We start from the raw sequence: 21,231 nt of genomic DNA, 5'->3' as shown, positions 1-21,231 counted from the left end.
ATCTGGTGCCATTTCTTATAATAATCATGGTGATATTTGTTAAGCACTTACTACGTGCTAGGCACTGTAATGATAGTAATTAATAGTAATTATGATACTTGTTAAGAGCTTCCCATGTGCCAAGCACTGTACTAAGCGCTGGGGTAGATACAAGCTAATCAAGTTGGACACAGTCTCTGTCCCACTTGGGGCTCACAATCTCAATCCCCATTTTACAGGTGAGGTAACTGAGGCCCAGAGAAGTGAAGTGACTTGCCCAAGTTCCCACAGCAGACAAGTGGCAGAGCCATAATTAGAACCCATGATCCACTGACTCCCAGCGGATGTTAAGCGCTTACTATGTGCCAGGCACTGTTCTTTGTGGGAAAGAGACTGTGTATAACCTAATCAACTTGTATTTACCCCAGTACTTAGTACAGTGCCTGGCACATAGTAAGCACTTAAAAAATACCATAAAAAAAGGTCTCTCTCCCCCACCAAGACCAAAGGCCACATGCACTTCTCCCCATCACTGCCTGCGGGGAAGGCTGCGGCAGGAGCAGGCGGAGATGAGAAGCGACTGTTGCATGGTTGCGGAGGGTATGAGGAAACCGGTCCTTCCGTCCAATGGCCAGGATTGCATCTACCAACTCTATTGTATTATACTTTCCCAAGAGTTGAGTCCAGTGCTTTGCGTGCGGTAAAAACTCAGTAAATACCATCGATTGATGGATCGACTATGAGTACCTACTATGTGCAGAGTGCTGTACTAAGCACTTGGGAGAGTACAGTAGCAAAGAAGACAGATCCTTGCCCTCAAGCAGCTTACAGTCTAGTGGGAACCATCCCCTAAAACATTTGCCAAAGGGGGAAGACGAGAATGGAAAGATGGACAAGTGAATAGTAGAGCATGCAAGTTGACGCTAACCGAAGTGTTGCGGTTGGGTGTGAGTGCATAAGCCCTGAGGTGGTGTTTGGGAGAAGATGAGCTGGAGAGAGAAGAAATCCATCGAGGAAGGAAGGCCTCATGGAGGAGGTGTGATTTCAGTAGGAGCCACCCTGGGGAGATTGATGCCAAAGTACCCAAGCTAAGTGGTGTAACCAGGCCCTTAGAGACTGCTCCAAGATTCTGTAAGATCGTAAGGCAAGTCAGAAGGGCAACTCTGAAAATTAGAGAGAATCCCAGACAGTGCATTCAGCTTCCCGATGGCCAAGGGTGGTTACACTGCCAGCTGCTTTCTAAGCAATTGGGGTTGATTTGGGACCCGATGAAAGCCATCAAAATTTAGGGAAGCGAGTCAGTGCTAGGTTTCTTACCAGAACATCTTACCTTTGAAATGGGTGAAACAAGACTTGCATCATCCAATTTATAGAGCCAGGAAAGAACCAAGAAAAGCCTAGAAACAAGCACACTTTATTCACTTTATTCTTTTCTAGTTTATTTTATTGTAACTGATTTAGCAGTTCCTCTGTGCCAAAGCAATGTGCGAAGAGCTGAGTTAGATACCTGATAATCAGATTTGGTCCCTGTCCCACACAGGTATCACAGTCTAAGAGGCAGGGAGAGCTGGTATCTTATCCCCAGTTAGCAGAGGAGGAAAGTGGGGCCCAGAGAGGTTATGTGACTCTCAGAGGTCACTCAGCAGGATAAGTGACAGAACCAGGACCAGAACTCAAGTTTCCAGACTGTAAGCTCATCTCTAGACTGTAAGCTCGTTGTGGGCAGGGACTGTGTTTGTTATATCATACTCTCCCAAGTGCTTAGTACAGTGAGCTGCACACAATAAGCGCTCAATAAATCGATTGACTGACTGACTCCGACCTCTGGCCATCAGCCACAATGCCCTGCCCTTTATGTGATAGCCAGCTACCTCTGCCAAAGATGAATGTCTCGGTCTCCTTTGAAGGGCAGCATATAGCATGCAGACAGCATCCATTTTTGCTCTAATATTTCATCTTCTTTCTGCTTTCCCAATGCTGAATCCTGAAGACAATTCATTTAGTTGGACTCAAATGTAATGCATTTTAAATTAACCCGAGGGAGAAAGCTCCCTCTGTTACATTTTTTTAGGGTGTATTTAAGAGTAAAATCTGGATTGTCTACCATGTAGATATGGCTTTTAGGTGGACTTTATTTCAGTCGAAGGTAAGAGGTAAGAAGTTCACACCAATTTCTAGAACTAAGAAGCATCATCACAGCAACTTCTCAATGTATTCATTCATTCAATCATATTTATTGAGTACTCACTGTGTGCAGAGCACTGAATACTACACTCTTGGGAGTGTACATTATAACAGTAGACACTTTCCTTGCCCACAGTGAGCTTACAGCCTAGAGAGGGAGACAGACATTACTATAAATAAATTATAGATCTATACATAAGTGCTGTGGAGCTGGAAGGGAGGATGAAGAAAAGGCACAAGTCAGGGTGACGCAGGAGAGAATGGGAAAAGAGGAAAAGAGAGCTTAGTGAGGGAATGCCTCTTGGAAGAGATGTGCCTTCAAAGTACTTGTCCATTAGATATGAGAAGGGAGGGCGTTCCAGGCCAGAGGCAGGGTGTGGGTGAGGGGTCGGCGGCAAGAAAGATGAAATTGAGGTACACTGAGAAGGTTGGCATTAAAGGAGGCATGCTTTAAGCATTTGCTCCACGCCAAAGCATTGTTCTAAGCACTAGGGTAGATGCAGATAATCAGTTCAGATATAGTCCTGTCCCGCATGGAGCTCATAGTTAAAAAAGGAAGAGAGAGAGCGGGTTTGAATCCTCATTTTACAGAGATGGAAACTGAGGCACAGGGAGGTGAAGTGCCTTGCCCGAGGTCACCCAGCGTATATCCCAAGATATATCAACTTGGAGTTGTTTCAGTTTTCGGTTGCAGGGATACAATGTTGAGTGGACCCTTTTTCTCATAGCCTTCCATTCCAGATAGAGATTGGAGTGACCTTCAAAGAAGACATTGACTCCTAATGTTTTTATCGCCAAACTATGGAAGAGCATGCTTTCCTTTCATGGGCTCCAGCCCCCAGCTGCCTAACTTGGCATGGGCCTGTGGAGGATGCTTGAGCTGGGTGGGCTGGTGAGAGATCAGAGGCCTTGGGATGGAGTCCTGTAGTGATGATTCTGACTGTCAGAAAAGGGGCCCTTGGGGCCGGAAGCAGAGAGAGAGAGGGAAGACCTTTAATATCTGGTACAATTCACATCTCCCACCTCACCCTCTCTTGCAGCCAACCTCACACTCACACCCTCCCTCCTGCCTGGAGTCGGTCAGTCAGTTGATCGTATTTATTGAGCACTTACTGTGGTCAGAGCACTGTAGTAAGCACTGGGGAGAGTACGATACAAAAATAAATAGACACGCTCCCTGCCCACAATAAGCTTACGGTCTGGAGGAGCTCTCTCCCCTTATACATCTGGCCGACTACTGCTCTCCTCATCTTTAAGGGCCTTCTGAAATCACGTCTCCTCCAGGAGGCCTTCCAGTCAATCTGTCCATCAATCAATGGTATTTATTGAGTGCTTACTGCATGCAGAGGACTGTACTAAGCGCTTGGGAGAGTGCAATAGAATTAGCAGAAACATTTTCTACCCATAATGAGCTTACAGTCTAGTGGGGGAAGCAGACATCAATATGAACAAATAAGTAATTTAGGCTTGAGAGTCAGAGGATGAGGGTTCTAATCCCAGCTCCGCCACTTGTCTGCTGTGTGACCTTGGGAAGCCACTTACCTTCTCTGTGCCTCAGAAACTTCGTCTGTAAAATGGGAATTAAAACTGTGAGCCCCACGTGAGACAACCTGATTACCCTGTATCTACCCCAGCACTTAAAAGTGTGCTCGGCACATAGTAAGCACTTAACAAATGCCATTATTATTATTATATATGATTTCAATATATGTACAGAAGCAGCGTGGCTTAGTGGAAACAACACGGGCTTGGGAGTCAGAGGTCATGGGTTCTAATCCTGGCTCTGCCACTTGTCAGCTGAGTGACCTTGGAGAAGTCACTTAACTTCTCTGTGCCTCAGTTACCTCATCTGTAAAATGGGGATGAAGACTGTGAGCCCCACGTGGAACAACCTGATTACCTTGTATCTACCCCAGCACTTAGAAAAGTGCTTGGCACATAGTAAGTGCTTAACAAATACCAACATTATTATTATCATTATTACTTTGGGGTTGGGGGTGGGGTGACTATCAAATGTCCTAAGGTCACAAATCCAACTGTACAGATGACAGAAGGGAGAGCGAGCTAGGGAAAAAGAGGACTTAATGGGGAAAGGCCTCTTGGAGGACATGTGACTTTAATACTGGTTCCCTAATCAATCTTTCCTCTCTCCACCCTTTTTCTCCCCCTCCTGCCACTTCCCACTCATCTGATCCTTTGGAAAATCACTCCCCTGCCCAACCTCCCATGGTGCTTATGGGTTACTACTGCTCTCCCAGGTGCTTAGTACAGTGCTCTGCTCAAAAAATTCTACAGCTGGATTGGTAAACCGAGCTTGTAGTTCTGTGCATTCCAGGAGCTGAGACCTACCTACAGAATCACTGGCAAGGATTAGGATTCCTCTGGCTGGCAAGTCCGAAATTTTGCCAGTGACCAGATTTTCCTACGATTCTGTGATTGGGGCTTTGATGTTTGAAATAGCAGTCCTTGCCCCCCAGAAGAGGATGACAAAAGCCCGGGTGGAGTGAGACGGTTCAATGTGAACTGAACTAAGGGCTTTTCCATCTGGCAGTGATTGATGCAGCAGGTTGCTTTTCTCAATGAACCGAGCGCTTCCGTTTCATTCATTCATTCAATAGTATTTATTGAGTGCTTACTATGTGCAGAGCACTGTACTAAGCACTTGGAGTGTACAAATCGGTAACAGATAGAGACAGTCCCTGCCCTTTGACGGGCTTACAGTCTAATCGGGGGAGACAGACAAGAACAATGGCAATAAATGGAATCAAGGGGAAGAACATCTCATTAAAACAATAGCAAATAAATAGAATCAGGGTGATGTACATCTCATTAACAAAATAAATAGGGTAATGAAGATATATACACTTGAGCGTGGGGAGATACTTCCCATCTTTGGAAAGGGAAAAGCGAGTGGAGTGTCAGGAAAGGAAGATAAGGCTCCTTCCTGCTCAGGATCGTTTGGAGATTTTTCAGAAGGGGTGGCTTCAACACACGAAAAGGGCATCGGATGGAAGGGGGTGATCATCTCCACGAAGGTACGGAGCCACGGTGAAACAGAGAACCACCCGCTCAGAACAATCTGACCCTGTTCTTTGAAAATCTCCAGTTTGGTTTCCAAATCAATAGGGATTTGTGCAATCTAAGGTGGATGCCTGGAGCGGCTTGGGTTAACTATATTTAGTATTTGACCTAATCCATCTGCATGTCATTTGCTATAATCTGCCTACACAGCTGTTTCTGGAGTGCACCAAAATAAATGGCTATTTAATAGACAGAGGCTGTCTCCCCTAGTATGGTGGAGGCTCCTTGTGGGATTAGAATGTGTCACTTTTTGTTTTGTATTTCCCAAGAGTTTAGTTTAGGAGGTACCGTAGCCTAGTGGCAAGAATTTGGGAGTCAGGAGACCCAATTCTAACCCCGGCTCTGCCACCTGTCTGCTGCATGACCTTCTGTAAGTCACAGCTTCTCTGAGCCTCGGTTTCCTCTTCTGAAAAATATGGATAAAATACCTGCTCTCTTTCCCTTGAAGATCATGAGACCTAATGGGTCAATAGCTGTGTCTGATCCATTGACCAGCGCTTTGTACAGTGCTTGGTACAGAGGAAGCATTTAATAAATACCTCAGGGATTATTACTGAAGACTCTAAAGTCATTATGGGCAGGGAATGTGTCAGCTAATTCTGTTGTTTTGTTCTCTTCCAAGCACTTACTACAATGCCCTGGACATAGTAAGAGCTCAGTAAATACCATGGGTTGATTGATTGCTCAGTAAATACCATTAGCATGGCCTAGTGGATAGAGCAAGGGCCTGAGCTCCGGTTCTAATCCCGGCTCTGCCACATAGCTGCTGTGTCACTTTAGGCAGGTCAGTTGACTTCTCTGTGCCTCAGTTGTTGTTGTCTTATGCTGTCGAGTCGTGTCTGACCCATGATGACGCCATAGACGCATCTCTCCCAGAATGCCCCACCTCCATCTGCAATTGTTCTGGTAGAGTATCCAGAGAGTTTTCTTGGTAAAAATCCGGAAGTGGTTTACCATTGCCTCCTTCCGCGCAGTAAACCTGAGTCTCCGCTCTTAACCTCTCCTGGGCCGCTGCTGCCCGGCACGGGTGAGTTTTGACTTGTAGCAGATTGCCTCCCACTCGCTAGGCACTGCCCAAGCTAAGAATGGAATGGGTAGGCCTCTGCCTGACTCTCCCTCCCATAGTTGAGACTGGTAGAGGACTGGAAACTCTCCAAGTGCGACCCTGAGAGGTGGTGTCTCAGTTACCTCATCTGTAAAATGGGAATTAGGACAGTGAATCCCATGTCCAACCTGATTTACTTGCATCCACCCCTGTGCTTAATAGAGTGCCTGGTACATAATGAGTGCTTAACAAGTACCACAATTATTATTATAATTACTACTGCTACTCAATCATCTACTACTACTATTAATACTGCAAGAGCACGGGCTTGGGAGTCAGAGGTCGTGGGTTCTAATTCCGCCTCCGCCCTTGTCTGCTGTGTGACCTTGGGCAAGTTACAACTTCTCTGTGCCTCAGTTCCCTCATCTGTAAAATGGGGATTGAGACTGTGAGCCCCACGTGGGACAGGGACTGTGTCCAACTCGATTTGCTTGTATCCACTCCAGTGCTTAGAACAGTGCTTGATTCATAGTAAACGCTTAACAAATGCTATTATTATTATTATTATTATTATTATCACTATGACTACTACTACATAGACAGTGTCAAACCACTTTCCAAAACAGGGAGAGGAAGAGAAACATTTCAAACGTTCTGCCATTTCCTTCAGGACTGCTAGAGATCAGTTGGTAAAACAACTTTTTCAGAACCAATTCAGGTGTCTCTGATAGTACAAAGGAATTATTCAGCTTTCACTTCCTGTGCACAGTGCGGGCTTTGTTCTCATCTGAGGAAAAGCAGCAAATTAGTTACCAGACTTGAACAATTTTAAAATTCCCTCAGGATAATCGTTCTTTTGTCCTGGGGGACATGAGCCAAATGTGAGGCCCATCTCTCATAGTTTATCTCTTATTATAGGCTTCTGAGTTGCAGAGCATCTTAACTTTGTTATGGTTAAAATATAAACAAGTATGTGACCATCCCCAGTTTTCGAAAATAACACTACAGTCAGGCTGTAGCCATGCGGGTGAGAGGGGATGAAAAGTCCCACGTGAGATCGACACCCGCCCTACATGTTGTTTGCCCTAAGTGCTTAATCAACAGCCATTATGTGTCGAGCACTGAGATAGACCCAAGATATTCCGAGCAGACACAGTCTCTCTCCCACAATTTTAAAGGGAAGAAGAGCAGGTGGTGGTATCCCCATTTTCTAGTTGAGGAAACTGAGTCCTAGAGAGGTTAATAATAAGAAGAAGAAGAATGAGAGTACTTAAGAGCTTACTGTGTGCCAAGCGCTGGGGTGGATGCAACTAAAAATGAGTTGGAACCAGTCCCTGTCCCACATGGGGCTCACAGTCTTAATCCCCATTTTCTAGATGAGGAAACTGAGGCACAGTTGTGGTTTCCCCAAAGTCCACAAGTCCAAAGTTGGGAAGCAGTGTAGTCCAGTAAAAAGAGCCCGGGCCTGAAAGTCTAATTCCAGATCTGCAGTGTGACCTTGGGTAAGTCACTTCCTTCTCTATGCCTCAGTTTCCTCATCTGGAAAATGGGGATTCGATATCTGTCCTCCCTCCTACTAAGATTGTGGGGGCAATGGGGGACACAGACTGTGTCTAACCTGATTAATTTGTATCTACCCCAGTACTAAGAACAGTGCTTGACACACACCATTACCCTTATTGCTATATTTTTTATTATTATTTCAAACTGGGCTTGATGGTGTCTTTAAATCATTAATTTAAATAATTAATTATTTTTTCTGGCTTGTATGTGACCCCTTCCAATTCCCCAAACAGCCATTGCTTAGTCGTTCTGGTGTAGACCATTCTCAATTAATCAATCAGTGGTATTTACTGAGCACTTATTGTGTCCACCTCTCTGGCCGGTCATTCTCGGTCTCCTTCGCTGGCACCTCCTCCCCCTCCCATCCTTTAACTGTTGGAGTTCCTCAAGGGTCAGTTCTTGGCCCTCTTCTGTTCTCCATTTACACTCACTCCCTTGGTGAACTCATTCGCTCTCACGGCTTTGACTACCATCTCTACGCAGATGACACGCAGATCTACATCTCCGCCCCTGTCCTCTCCCCCTCCCTTCAGGCTCGCATCTCCTCCTGCCTCCGGGACGTCTCCACCTGGATGTCGGCCCTCCACCTAAAACTCAACATGAGCAAGACTGAGCTCCTCATCTTCCCTCCCAAGCCCGGTCCTCTCCCAGACTTCCCTATCACCGTGGATGGCACGACCATCCTTCTCGTCTCTCAGGCCCACAATCTCGGTGTCATCCTTGACTCGTCTCTCTCGTTCACCCCACACAGCCTATCCATTACCAAGACCTGCCGGTTTCACCTTTACAATATCGCCAAGATCCGCCCTTTCCTCTCCACCCAAACGGCTACCTTACTGCTACGGGCTCTCGTTATATCCCGGCTAGACTACTGTGTCAGCCTTCTCTCTGACCTCCCTTCCTCCTCTCTCGCCCCGCTCCAGTCTATTCTTCACTCCACTGCCCGGTTCATCTTCCTGCAGAAACGAACTGGGCATGTCACTCCCCTTCTTAAACAACTCCAGTGGTTGCCTATCAACCTCCACTCCAAACAAACTCCTCACTCTAGGCTTCAAGGCTTTACATCACCTTGCCCCTTCCTACCTCTCCTCCCTTCTCTCTTTCTACCGCCCACCCCGCACGCTCCGCTCCTCCGCCGCCCACCTCCTCACCGTCCCTCGGTCTCGCCTATCCCGCCGTTGACCCCCGGGCCACGTCCTCCCGTGGTCTCGGAACGCCATCCCTCCTCACCTCCGCCAAACTTATTCTCTTCCCCTCTTCAAAACCCTACTTAAAACTCACCTCCTCCAAGAGGCCTTCCCAGACTGAGCTCCTCTTCTCCCTCTACTCCCTCTACCACCCCCCGTTCACCTCTCCACAGCTTAACCCTCTTTTCCCCCCATTTCCCTCTGCTCTTCCCCCTCTCCCTTCCCATCCCCTCAGCACTGTACTCGTCCACCCAACTGTATATATTTTCATTACCCTATTTATTTTGTTAATGAAATGTACATCGCCTTGATTCTATTTAGTTGCCATTGTTTTTACAAGATGTTCTTCCCCTCGACTCTATTTATTGCCATTGTTCTTGTCTGTCCGTCTCCCCCAATTAGACTGTAAGCCCGTCAAACGGCAGGGACTGTCTCTATCTGTTGCCGACTTGTTCATTCCAAGCGCTTAGTACAGTGCTCTGCACATAGTAAGCGCTCAATATATACTATTGAATGAATGAATCAATGAAAGTGTTTGGGAGAGTACGATATAACAGGCACATTCCCTGGCCACAATGAGTTTACAGTCTAGAGTAAAGTGAGAAGCAGCATGGCCTAATGGTTAGAGCATGGGCCTAGGAGTCAGAAGGACCTGGATTCTAATCCCGGCTCTGCCACTTGCCTACGGTGTGACCTTGGACAAGTCACTTCACTTCTCTGGGCCTCAATTATCTCATCTGTAAAATAAGGATTAAGACTGTGGACCCCATGTGGGACATGAACTGGGTCGAACCTGATTGGTTGGTATCTACCCCAGCATTTAGTACAGTGCCTGGTAAATAGGAAGTGCTTAACAAATAGCATAAGAAAAATGGCAACAGAGTATAAGGAGATATGCTTAGGTGCTTGTCACCTGTCCCACCCAGGAGAACTGTTTTGAGGTGAGCACTGTCTAAATGCTGGTGAGCGGCCTTTGTGAGTTTCCAGAATGACTCCCGTCCTCCCTCTGCTGCTAGCCAAGAGGTTGATCTTGTCAAAAAAAAAACCAAACTGGACTGTTTGTTATGAAGGAAAATGAGTTGTCATCAGATAAATGGATTTAAATTTCATGACTGAAACCTGTCTTCCTGCCCCAACTTGCCCCAAATCTGCCTTACTAATGGTATTTAAGTAGTTACTCTGTACCAAGCACTGTGCTCAGTCCTGGGATAGATACAAGATAATCGGGTCGGACAGAGTCCCTGTCCCAAATGGGGTTCACAGTCTAAGGGGGAGGGGGAATAGGTACAGAATCCCCATTTTACAGATGACGAAACTGAGGCATAGAGAACAACAATGATGGTATCTGTTAAGCGCTTACTATGTGCCAAGCAGTGTTCTAAGTGCTGGGGTAGATACAAGGTTATCAGGTTGTCCCATGCGGGGCTCACAGTCTTAATTCCCATTTTACAGATGAGGTAACTAAGGCACAGAGAAGTAAAATGACTTGCCCAAAGCCACACAGCTGACAAAAATAAAAAAATATATTGTGGCATTTGTTAAGCACTTACTATGTGCAAAGCACTGTTCTAAGCACTGGGGGATATAAAATGATCAGGTTGTCCCACGTGGGGCTCACAGCTTTAATCCCCATTTGACAGATGAGGGAACTGAGGCACAGAGAAGTTAAGTGGCTTGCCCAAAGTCACACAGCTGACTAGCGGCGGAGCCGGGATTAGAACCCGTGACCTCTGACTCCCACGCCCATGCTCTTCCCACTAAGTCACGCTGCTTCTCTTGAGGAACAGAGAAGTGGAGTGACTTTCCCAAGGTCACACAGCAGACAAGTGGCAGAGTAAGAATTAGAATTCTAAAGTTGGACATTGAAGTTCAATATTACTAGGATTGCACTATCACTAGCCTGGAAGCTCTCTGAGAAGAGAGATCGTTTCTACATCTCTACTGTGTCATCTTCTCCCAAGTGCTTAGTAGAGTGCTCTGTACACAGTAAATTCTCAAAAAATACCATCGATTGACTGATCGACCAATAGAGTGACTTTTGAACGTCCTATTCTAAACTCTTCTTCTTGTTGCTCTTTGAGGGCTGAACTCAACTTCCCATTGACCTTGTTGTGGTTATGGAAACCTTGGTGATTTCATTTCTATTGATAAGTTTGGTATTTTCCCCAAGGGGGGGCAGTTTTCTTGCAACTTGGCAGAAGAAAGTTAATCTGCACTGGGAAGGCCAAGCAGTAAAACCCTTATTCATAATAGCCAAAGTGCTGTTGTCACTGAAAGTATTTACTTATCTCTTGTTGTTGTTGTCTTATGCTGTCGAGTCGTGTCTGACCCAGAGCAACGCCACGGACACATCTCTCCCAGAATGCCCCACCTCCATCAGCAGTCATTCTGGTAGTGTATCAATAGAGTTTTCTTTCTAAAAATACGGAAGTGGTTTACCATTGCCTCCTTCCACGCCGAAAACTGGAGTCTCCGCCCTTGACTCTCTCCCATGCCGTTACTGCCCAGCATGGGTGAGTTTTGACTTGTAGCAGATTGCCTTCCACTCGCTAGCCACTGGCCAAGCTAGGAATGGAATGGGTAGGCCTCTGCTTGACTCTCCCTCCCGTAGTCGAGACTGATCGAGTACTGGAAACTCTCCAGATACGACCCTGAGAGGTGACGGAGGTCTTACTATAATTATAATAATAATTGTGGTATCTGTTAAGCGCTTGCTATGTGTCAGGCACTGTACTAAGCACTAGGGTAGATAGAAGGTAATCAGGTTAGACACAGTCCCTGTCCCACAAAGGGCTCACAGTCTTAATCCCCATTTTACAGATGAGGGAACTGAGGCACAGGAAAGTGAAGTGACTTGCCCAGTGACTTTGATGTGGGGGAGAGCAATTATCTGCCTAATATAAGGAGGGAGGGCTTTCCAGGCCAGAGGTAGAATGTGGGCGAGAGGTCGGCGGAGAGATAGATGAGATTGAGGTACAGTGAAAAGATTAGCATTAGAAGAATGAAGTGTACTGGGTGGGTTGTAGTAGAAGAGTAGTGAGGCGAGGTAGGAAGGGGCAACGTGATTAAGTACTTTAAAGCCAATGGAGAGGTGTTTTTGTTTGATGCTGAGGTGGATGGGCAACCACTGCAGTTTCTTGAAGAGTGGGGAAACATGGTCTGAGCCTTTTTGAAGGAAAACGATTTGGGCAGCAGAATGGAATATGGACTGGAGTGGGGAGAGACAGGAGGCAGGGAGGTCAGCAAGGAGGCTGATACAGTAATCAAGGTGGGATAGGATAAGTACTACAGTGGTAGCATTTTGGTTGGAAAGGAAGAGGTGGATGGAATGGGTTGCAACCAAGAAGGCCAAAGAAAATTTTTTTTCCCTCCCTGCAAATTAAACATCTTTTGTGTTCCACAGTAGTCGCCTGTCTCCTCCCTGCACCCCTTCCCCGCCAACATATACCAACATAATTATAATAATAATAATTGTGGTATTGTTAAGCACTTCCTATGTGCCAGGCACTGTACTAAGCGCTAGAGTGGATACAAGCAAATCGAGTTGGGCACAGTCCCTGTCCCATGTGAGGCTCACAGTCTCAATCCCCATTTTACAGATGAGGGAATTTAGGCACAGAGAAGTGAAATGACTTGCCCAAGGTCACACAACAGACAAGTGGTGGAGCTGGAATTAAAACCCATGACCTTCTGACTCCCAGGCCCATGCTGTAGCCACTACACCATGCTGGATGGTGACATGTTTAGCACGTCAAGGGTTTCTTAGGCCTGGAGAATGATTTGGTCCATTGTTCATCTCCTTCAAACCATCTGATAAACATGAAATGTAAGCGTGAACTTCTAGCCCGAGCCCTTTATGCAGTAGTGCACTGGTCCTGCGAATGTGCAAATGGGGAACTATGCTTCAGTGGGGTTGGGGGCGGGGAAGTGGAGTGGGGGGAGAGAGGGAGAGGAGTGTCTTTATATTAGGAGTCAGGGCCAAGGCACAGTGGGGTTTGAAATCCTGTGGATAATGAATTCTGAGTGCCAAGGACTCAGAGAAAATCATGTGCGCTTATTTAGGGCAGTTTGATTCAGTTCCTTGGCTCTTTTGCCATCAGCACAGTCGGGCAAGTTTACGTGCGGTTTGTCATGCTGGGTCCACGTGGTTTCCACCGATGCAAAGCAATGTGGTGGGGAGATTTGGCTGCCTTGGGGAGCAGAACACTTCACTTGGCAACTACAGCGTGATGCTCACTGGTGTCTCTGTATGCAGCCTCCGCTCCAGTCAAGGAAAAATTCCATCAGCCCGTCTCTCTGTCTTTCAGAAGGGCCTCGTCAGCCAATGCCTCCCTATTTACTCCCCAGGCCTGAGTTATAAGAGATTCACTTGACTCTTGTTAAGTATCAACCTCCCCCAACCCCGTTGCTGGCAGTGGGGCCTAGGGGAAAAAGCCCCGGGCTGGGAATCAGGAGACCCAGGTTCTAGTCCCAGCTCTGCCCCTGGCCTGCTGAGTGACCCTGGGCAAGTCCCTTCACCTCATTGCACTTTTGTACATTTCATTATCCATCTTCTACACTTGGAACATTTCTTCTTCCTACTCGTAAATGATTTTCTGTCCGTTTCCCCACCCCTACAGATGTGTAAGCTCCTTAAGTGCAGAGGTTCTATTATCTACTTCTCTCCCAAGTGCGTGCAGAGGTTGTATTATCTACTTCTCTCCCAAGTGCTTAGTACAGTGCTCTGCAACTAGTAGGCTTTCAGATAATACCGTTGTTTGATTGGCTCTCTCGTTCACCCCTAATCATCTAATCCGTCACCAAAACCTGCCGATCTCACCTTTATAATATCGCCAAGATCAGCCCTTTCCTCTCCACCCAAACGGCTATCTTACTGTTACAGGCTCTCGTAATATCCCGACTGGATTATTGTGTCATCCTTCTCTCTGATCTCCCTTCCTCCTCTCTCTCCCCGCTCCAGTCTATTCTTCACTCCACTGCCCGGCTCATCTTCCTGCAGAAACGCTCTGGGCATGTCACTCCCCTTCTTAAAAACCTCCAGTGGTTGCCTATCGAACTCCGCACGAAACAGAAACTTCTCACTCTAGGCTTCAAGGCTCTCCATCACCTTGCCCCCTCCTACCTCTCCTCCCTTCTCTCTTTCCACTGCCCACCCCGCACGCTCCTCTCCTCTGCCTCCCACCTCCTCACCGTCTCCCGTTCTTGCCTATCCCGCCGTCGACCCCTGGGCCACGTCCACCCGTGGTCCCGGAATGCTCTCCTTCCTCACCTCCGCCAAAGTAATTCTCTTCCCCTCTTCAAAATCCTACTTAAAGCTCACCTCCTCCAAGAGGCCTTCCCAGACTGAGCTCCCCTTTTCCCTCTGCTCCCTCTGCTCCCCCTCTACCCCCCCTTCACCTCTCCTCAGCTAAGCCCTCTTTTCCCCCCTTTCCCTCTGCTCCTCCCCCTCTCCCTTCCCCTCCCCTCAGCACTGCACTCGTCCACTCAACTGTATATATTTTCATTACCCTATTTATTTTGTTAATGAGATGTACATCACCTTGATTCTATTTATTTGCTATTGTTTTAATGAGATGTTCATCCCCTCGATTCTATTTATTGGTATTGTTCTTGTCTGTCCGTCTCCCCCAATTAGACTGTAAGCCCGTCAAAGGGCAGGGACTGTCTCTGTTACCGATTTGTACATTCCAAGCGCTTAGTACAGTGGTCTGCACATAGTAAGCACTCAATAAATACTATTGAATGAATGAATGGACTAATTGAGGGATTGATTAGTTGCCTGAGTTGATTGAAGCCAAGAAGTGGAATGGTCTATGGAGGGCTCCATTCAAAGAGATAATGGGAATTGATGGGTTTCAGGCCTTCTCAATCCCTCCCCACCCACTACTCAAAAAGGATTATTTCTAAGCTTGTTGTGGGCAGGGAATGTGTCCGTTTATTGTTGTACCGTACTTTCCCAAGCGCTTGGACACAGTCCCTGTCCCACGTGGGGCTCACAGTCTAAATCCCCATTTTACACATGAGGGAACTGAGGCACAGAGAAGTGGAGTGAATTGCCCAAGGTCACACAGCAGACATGTGTCAACTTGTATCAACCCCAGTGCTTAGAACAGTGCTTTGCACATAGTAAGTGCTTAATAAATACCATGATGATAATTATTATTATTTCCCTAACGCCTAATACAGTGCTTGGTGCAGAGTAAGTGCTTAAAAAATTACCACCACTGCCATTATTATTGAGTTCTGAATTACTTCCACCCCCAACCTGAAAAATACATTCAGTACATGGACTAGTATTCATCCCACATTTCTGAAATTCTCAATTTGTTCTCACAATTTTATATATAGCAGTTCTATTTGCAATAAAAACATGGTGTGCAGGTTCTTCAAAGGAAAATGGAGAAAACCCCTCATTTCAGCTGGTTTGGATTCTATATAAAGTCAGGCCCTTTGGGAATCATTTCAGATGTGGAAATTTGCAAATGAGAAATAAAAAACAGATTTACTCTTTATGTTTTCCAGCAAAAGGGAGTAAGTATCATTTGACAGACAGTCTCCAAATAGCATGATGGCTTCCCATCTCAGTGTTCGTTTCAAATAGATTGTGAGAGATTTGCCAAAAGGGGATTAGTTCTCTTTAGTTGTGTGTCCACTGTCCTTGAGAGTGAGGATCCACCTGGTAAGTGCCAGGAAAATCTCTAGCAGCCCAAAGTGAGGAAATAGAGAAGCAGTGAGGCCTGGTGGTTAGAGCACGGGCCTGGGAGTCAGAATGACCTGGGTTCTAATCCCAGCTCCACCTCTGCTCTGTGACCTAGAGCAAGTCACTTCACTTCTCTGTGCCTCAGTTACCTCATCTGGAAATTGGGGATTAAAACTGTGTCCATCCTGATTGGTTTGTACCTACCCTGGCGCTTAATACAGTGCCTGGCACATAGTAAGTGCCTAAAAGATATCATTTAAAAAATCGAGTTGGATCCATTGATCTACTTCATATTGTAGTAGTAGTAGTTAATGATGGTATTTACTACTGAATGCAGTGCACTGTACTAAGCACTCAGGTGTATACAACAGTAGCAAGACACATGTTCTCTGCCTAACAAGGGGGAAGAGCAGTCTAAATTTGATCTGGCTACCTGCAGTGGGGTTTCAACTTTCTTATTATGTGTTCTTTCAAATCTTTTTGGGGTGTCTTGCAATCAGTTTGTACTCTCCCAGTGCTTTATACAGTGCTCTGCACACAGTAAGTGCTCAATAAATATGATTAACCAATTGAACTCAAATGCTTTGCATGGCCTAGTGGAAATAGTATGGGACTAAGAGCCAGGAGACCCAGATTCTAATCCCTACTCTGCCCCTGACCTCCTGGGTGAGCTGGGGCTAATCTCTTAACCAATCTGGGCCTCAGTTTCCTCATCTGTAAAATGGAAATAGGAATCCTGTTCTCCCTCCCTCTTGATGTGGGAGCTCCACTTGGGACAGGGACAGTGTCCGATCTGATTGTCTTGGACCTATCCCGGCGCTCAGCAGAATTCTTGGCACATAGTAAGCACTTAATGGACACCACGCTTTTGAGCACCATTATCATCAATGGTATTTATTGAGCACTTCCTATTTGCAGAGCACTGTTCTAAGTGCTTGGGAGAGGACGATACCACCTCATCTGCCAATGACAGTATTTGGGAGTTGGGTGGGTTACCAGGCAGCAACCAACTAAAGGGAAACATAATGATAGAAATGAGTGAGGAAGAAACTCTAGACTGTAAACTCACCGTGGGAAGGTGTCTGTGAGAAGCAGCGTGGCTTAGTGGAAAGAGCATGGGCTTGGGAGTCAGAAGTCGTGAGTTCTGATCCCAGCTCCACCACTTGTCAGCTGTGTGACCTAGGGCAAGTCACTTAATTTCTCCTTGCCTCAATTACGTCATCTGTAAAATGGGGATTAAGACTGTGAGCCCCCCGTGGGATAACCTGATTACCTTGTATCTACCCCAGCACTTAGAACAGTGCTTGACACATAGTAAGCGCTTAACAAATACCATAATTATTATTATTATATCGTTACTGCGTACTCTCCCAAGCGCTTAGTACAGTACTCTGCACACAGTAAGCGTTCAGTAAATATGGGACAAGAGGGACAAGAGGGAGCACGGCTATAAGCATCGTCTTATCTTTTTCCAGTCAGGTTTAATAAGGACCCGAGAAAACGAATTCCTCATATCGCCCTTACCTCAGCTCCTAGCCCAGGAGCACAACTACACGCTGCCTGAAGGCCACCAGCCCCATGTGCTGTACAAGAGAGCAGCTGAAGCGAAGGTCCACCGCTACCAACTGGACTCTGGCTCGAGTCGGGACCTCCCCGTCCACCCCAGGCAGAGTGGTTTGCAACGCGGAAGGGGGCAAAAACAGCACTTCTGTGGGCGACGCAAGAAATGTATGTAAGGAAGCATTCTCTTGTTTTGTTGACTGTTTCTTGTGGCCGACTGGGTTACACAAACTCTGGCCATTGGGTGGCCTGTTTTAAAACACATCAGGAGGAAGGTACATTTGGACCCCAAGCACCTCGATTTGATAAGACCCAGTGGTATTTGCTGAGCGCCTGCTGGGCACAGGACACAGAACTGAGCGCCGAATGTGTGTAAAGCACTGTCCTGAGCATTTACTGTGGGCAGAGCACTGTGCCAAGGACCTTTTGGGTGCAGAGCACCATACCTGGCCTCACCACTGTATTAGGTGCCTAGGAGGGTACAAAGAAGTAAAAGACCCAGTCCCTGCTCTCAAAGAATTTACAATCCAACGGTTCCAGTAGGTTCAGAGTAATCCCAATAACTGGGTGGCAGATCATTTGTCTTAGTTTGAAAGAGATTGTTGTACATTTCAATGGGCAGTCTTCTTTCTTTGTTTCGCTGTTTGCTGGTTCCCAAGCCCTGTTCTTGTTGTTCTGCACCAGAGCTTGGTCCTCAGTTCACATGTTAAATGCCTTTAAAGATCTGTCGTTGTGGAGGGGAGGAAGGCAGAAACTTCCCTGTTCCTGGTTCAGTCCCAATGTTCTCAGTGCGCGAGACCGTCCAGCAGCCGCTTCAAAGTGGGCCATAGGGTGGCCATCCGTCTACCCCAGATACGGCACCGGATACGGCCTTTTCTGTACACTGTTTTCATTGTAAGCCCCGGGCCTCACCGCACCTCTGTTCCTGCCCCCGTGTTCTAGGGCTTGGAAGCGGTGACCGTGTTCGCAGGGACCGGGGAAGGGAACACATCGGCTCCAGGACCGCTGTCGGGGGGGTGCAGGCTAGGAGTCTCCCCCACCACGCCCAAAGACATGGTCCCGGTTCAGATGACCGCAGATGGACCTCTGCACTATGTTCCATTTGGTGTCATCATGTTATCCTGCATGCCCAGCGTCACGCATGACTGGATGTCCGGTCTCTGTGAGTGCAGCCTCTGGCCTCCTCAAGCAGCTCCCCTGGCGAGAAGCCATCCGTGGGAGAACGCGGTGGAGCGGTTAAGACTGCTCTCTCCCATCGGCATTGTCACGGGACCCCGGGCCGTCAAGTGGAAGGCCCAGAAGGTTCTCAGCCGGGCTCAGTCAGAGGCTGAGGCCCCAAGAAATAGGAAATTAGCCATTTGCACCATCAGGTTCTCAAGTGTTCGGTTGTGGCGGGCGGGGGGAGAGGGGGGTGCTCTTCAGGGGTTTGCCTGAGAGAGACCTGCGGCCCAGAGCACCAGGCCCTCCTCCCCCTCCCCCACTCAGCTGATCCGGAGCTTCGGAGATTTCTGACACCAGTCTCTCTCCCTGGCTCTTGGACACGCTGAGTGCTCAGACCCCCCAGTTCTCCCCTCCTTCCTGGCTCCACCCCCACTGCCCCACCCTTGGGGTGCAGGGTCCCAGGCAGGGCAGATCTGCAAGGACACCCCACAGGAGGGGAAAAGATGGGGTGCTTGCAGTGGGACCAGTTTTAAGTCATGTGGGGTGGGCTTAGGATGCAATCATTCCGAAATCGATCCAAACCCCTCAATCAGTCATTCAGTGGTATTAATTGAGGGCTGACTAGGCGTTGGGAGAAGACAATACTAGAGACTTGACAGGACCAATCCAGCTGTAAAGCACTGTCCCGCATGCCTCTGGTGAGCAGAGCACTGTACTGGGCATCTGCTGTGTGCAGGGCACTGTACTGGGGGCCTATTGTGCGTATACCCCTTCTTCCCTAGGTTTCATTTTGGGGGGATGTCCCTTTCTCCAGATCCTGGCTGCTCTAGACCCTGGATTCTACCCCTCAGATGCCCTCTGTACCAGAGCTCCACCCCTCATAATAATAATGATAATAATTGTGGTATAAGAGCACAGGCTTGGGAGTCAGAGGTCATGGGTTCTAATCCCGGCTCCACCACTTGTCAGATGATAAATACTATTATCATTATTATTATCATTATTTGTTAAGCGCTTACTATGTGCCAGGCACTGTACTATGCACTGGGGTGTTTGGACACAGTCCCTGTCCCATGTGGGGCTCACAGTCTCATTCCCCCTTTTACAGATGAGGTAACTGAGGCACAGAGAAGTTAAGTGACTTGTCCAAGGTCACACAACTCATCCCCCAAAAGCTTATCCTCACAATCTTTCTCCATCTCCAGCTTCCCTCCCCAGCCAGCCTGCTACCACCAGGGTTTCCTCCCTCTCCAGCCTATCAGGCAATCCATCAGTCAGTGGTATTTACTGAGTTCTTACTGTGTGTCACGCGCTATACTATGCCCTTAGGAGAGTACAATGTAACAGAGTTGGTAGACATGCTCCCTGCCCCAAGGGAGCTTACAGTCTAGAGGAGGAGCTAGACATTATGAGAAGCAGCATTGCTTAGTAGATAGAGCACAGACCTGAAAGTCACAAGGATCTGGGTACAAGGATCTGGGTTCTAATTCTGGCTCTGCCACTTGTCTGCTCTGTGACCAGTCACTTCACTTCTCTCTGACTCAGTTACCTCATCTGTAAAATGAGAATTAAGAGTGTAAGCCCCATGTGAGACAGGGACCATGCCCCACCTTGTATGTATCCCAGCGCTTAGAACAGTACTTGGCACATAGTAAGCGCTTAACAAATTCCATAATCATTTTTTTTATTACATTAAAATAAATTAAGGCTATGGACATACATACATGCATACGTACATGTGCACATAAGCCGGCCATCAGACCATGGCTGGCAGCTCCTCGTTCCTTTTCCAAGAGGGATGGGCGTCCATCCATCACAGCCTCTCTCCCTGCCACCCCCAGATGGTCTCATTTTCCCCTTCTGAGCAGCATCACCTACAGCAGAGGAGGGACCCGGTGTTTGGTGCGATTCCTTCCCACACCATCAGTTTGGGTCAAGAGCCACTTATAGACCACGGATATGATGCCCCCACCTGCCCGCGAGGGGCAGGAGTCTTTTGTCAGGCTGACGATCCATGGACAGATAACCTGAGAGGGTGTCTCTCCGCAAAGATCGATGGTGATCCCAGCTGCGTTCACTGAGTGACGGTGACCCAACCCTGAATGTGGCCCTCTTATGGCAGCCATTTCCTGCCAGCTCAGGCCCTAGGGATGTGACATCCCAGGGTTGGGAGTCCGGGATGGGGGTGGGGGCCTCCTATACCCGAGAGCCGGGTGTGGCTCGCGAGCTATGTTTACCTCATCTTGCCATCTGATTCCTTTGTTCTGGGGCAGGAGGGTCTCCCCAGAGACCCCCTTCTGAAGCAAACATTCTTTTCCTCCCTAGACGCCCCCAAGCCTCCCACCCAGGACACCTATGTACAGTCGGACGAATTCGGCAGCTCAGGCAGGCTCAAAAGATCCACTGGAAAAGCTCAGAAAGGAGGCAGGTTGAATGTGGAAACCCTGGTGGTAGCAGACAAGAAAATGGTGGAGAATCACGGGAAAGACAACATAACCACGTACATCTTAACAGTGATGAACATGGTAAGTCCAGGGAGAGGGCAGAAAACAATCAGTCCATCAGTAGCGTGGACGGAGCACCTCCATGAACACAAAGCCCTCTTTGAAGCACTTGGGAGTGTATGGCCAAAGCCAGTTACACAGTCCCTATCCTCAAGGGGGTAGGCGGACAGAGAGAAACGATGTACAGACAGCCAGAGGAAGAGCCGGGATATATAAAGAGAAATAGTACGTATTTGGGAGGATGGAATAGATCAGTAATCAAATATA

The 21,231-nt window shown here is 47.6% G+C and overlaps 1 protein-coding gene and 2 non-coding genes across 5 annotated transcripts in view; 1 reads left to right on the top strand and 2 right to left on the bottom strand.

The window, feature by feature from the left end:
• Nucleotides 1-6,281: 6,281 nt before the first annotated feature.
• On the bottom strand, nucleotides 6,282-6,419 carry LOC114807286. Its single transcript, XR_003755337.1, has one exon. It is a non-coding gene; the product is annotated as a small nucleolar RNA SNORA7 (small nucleolar RNA).
• A 5,143-nt stretch (nucleotides 6,420-11,562) lies between these two features.
• Nucleotides 11,563-11,700, bottom strand: LOC114807178. Its single transcript, XR_003755231.1, has one exon. It is a non-coding gene; the product is annotated as a small nucleolar RNA SNORA7 (small nucleolar RNA).
• A 5,536-nt stretch (nucleotides 11,701-17,236) lies between these two features.
• The window catches only part of ADAMTS18 (ADAM metallopeptidase with thrombospondin type 1 motif 18), a 117,312-nt gene continuing 113,317 nt past the window's right edge, over nucleotides 17,237-21,231 (top strand). For all 3 annotated transcript variants that reach the window (XM_039910376.1, XM_039910377.1, XM_029049790.2), the window contains exons 1-2: nucleotides 17,237-17,471; nucleotides 20,786-20,985. In XM_039910376.1, coding sequence (XP_039766310.1) covers nucleotides 17,318-17,471; nucleotides 20,786-20,985 — 354 coding nt within the window. In that variant the 5' untranslated portion in view covers nucleotides 17,237-17,317. The remainder of the gene's footprint in view (nucleotides 17,472-20,785; nucleotides 20,986-21,231) is intronic.

This window comes from Ornithorhynchus anatinus, chromosome X1 (genome assembly GCF_004115215.2).
Source record: "Ornithorhynchus anatinus isolate Pmale09 chromosome X1, mOrnAna1.pri.v4, whole genome shotgun sequence".
In the NCBI taxonomy this organism is placed as follows: Eukaryota; Metazoa; Chordata; class Mammalia; order Monotremata; family Ornithorhynchidae; genus Ornithorhynchus; species Ornithorhynchus anatinus.
Note: the sequence above shows the minus strand (reverse complement) of the source record. Positions and strands in the feature narration are given on the sequence as shown.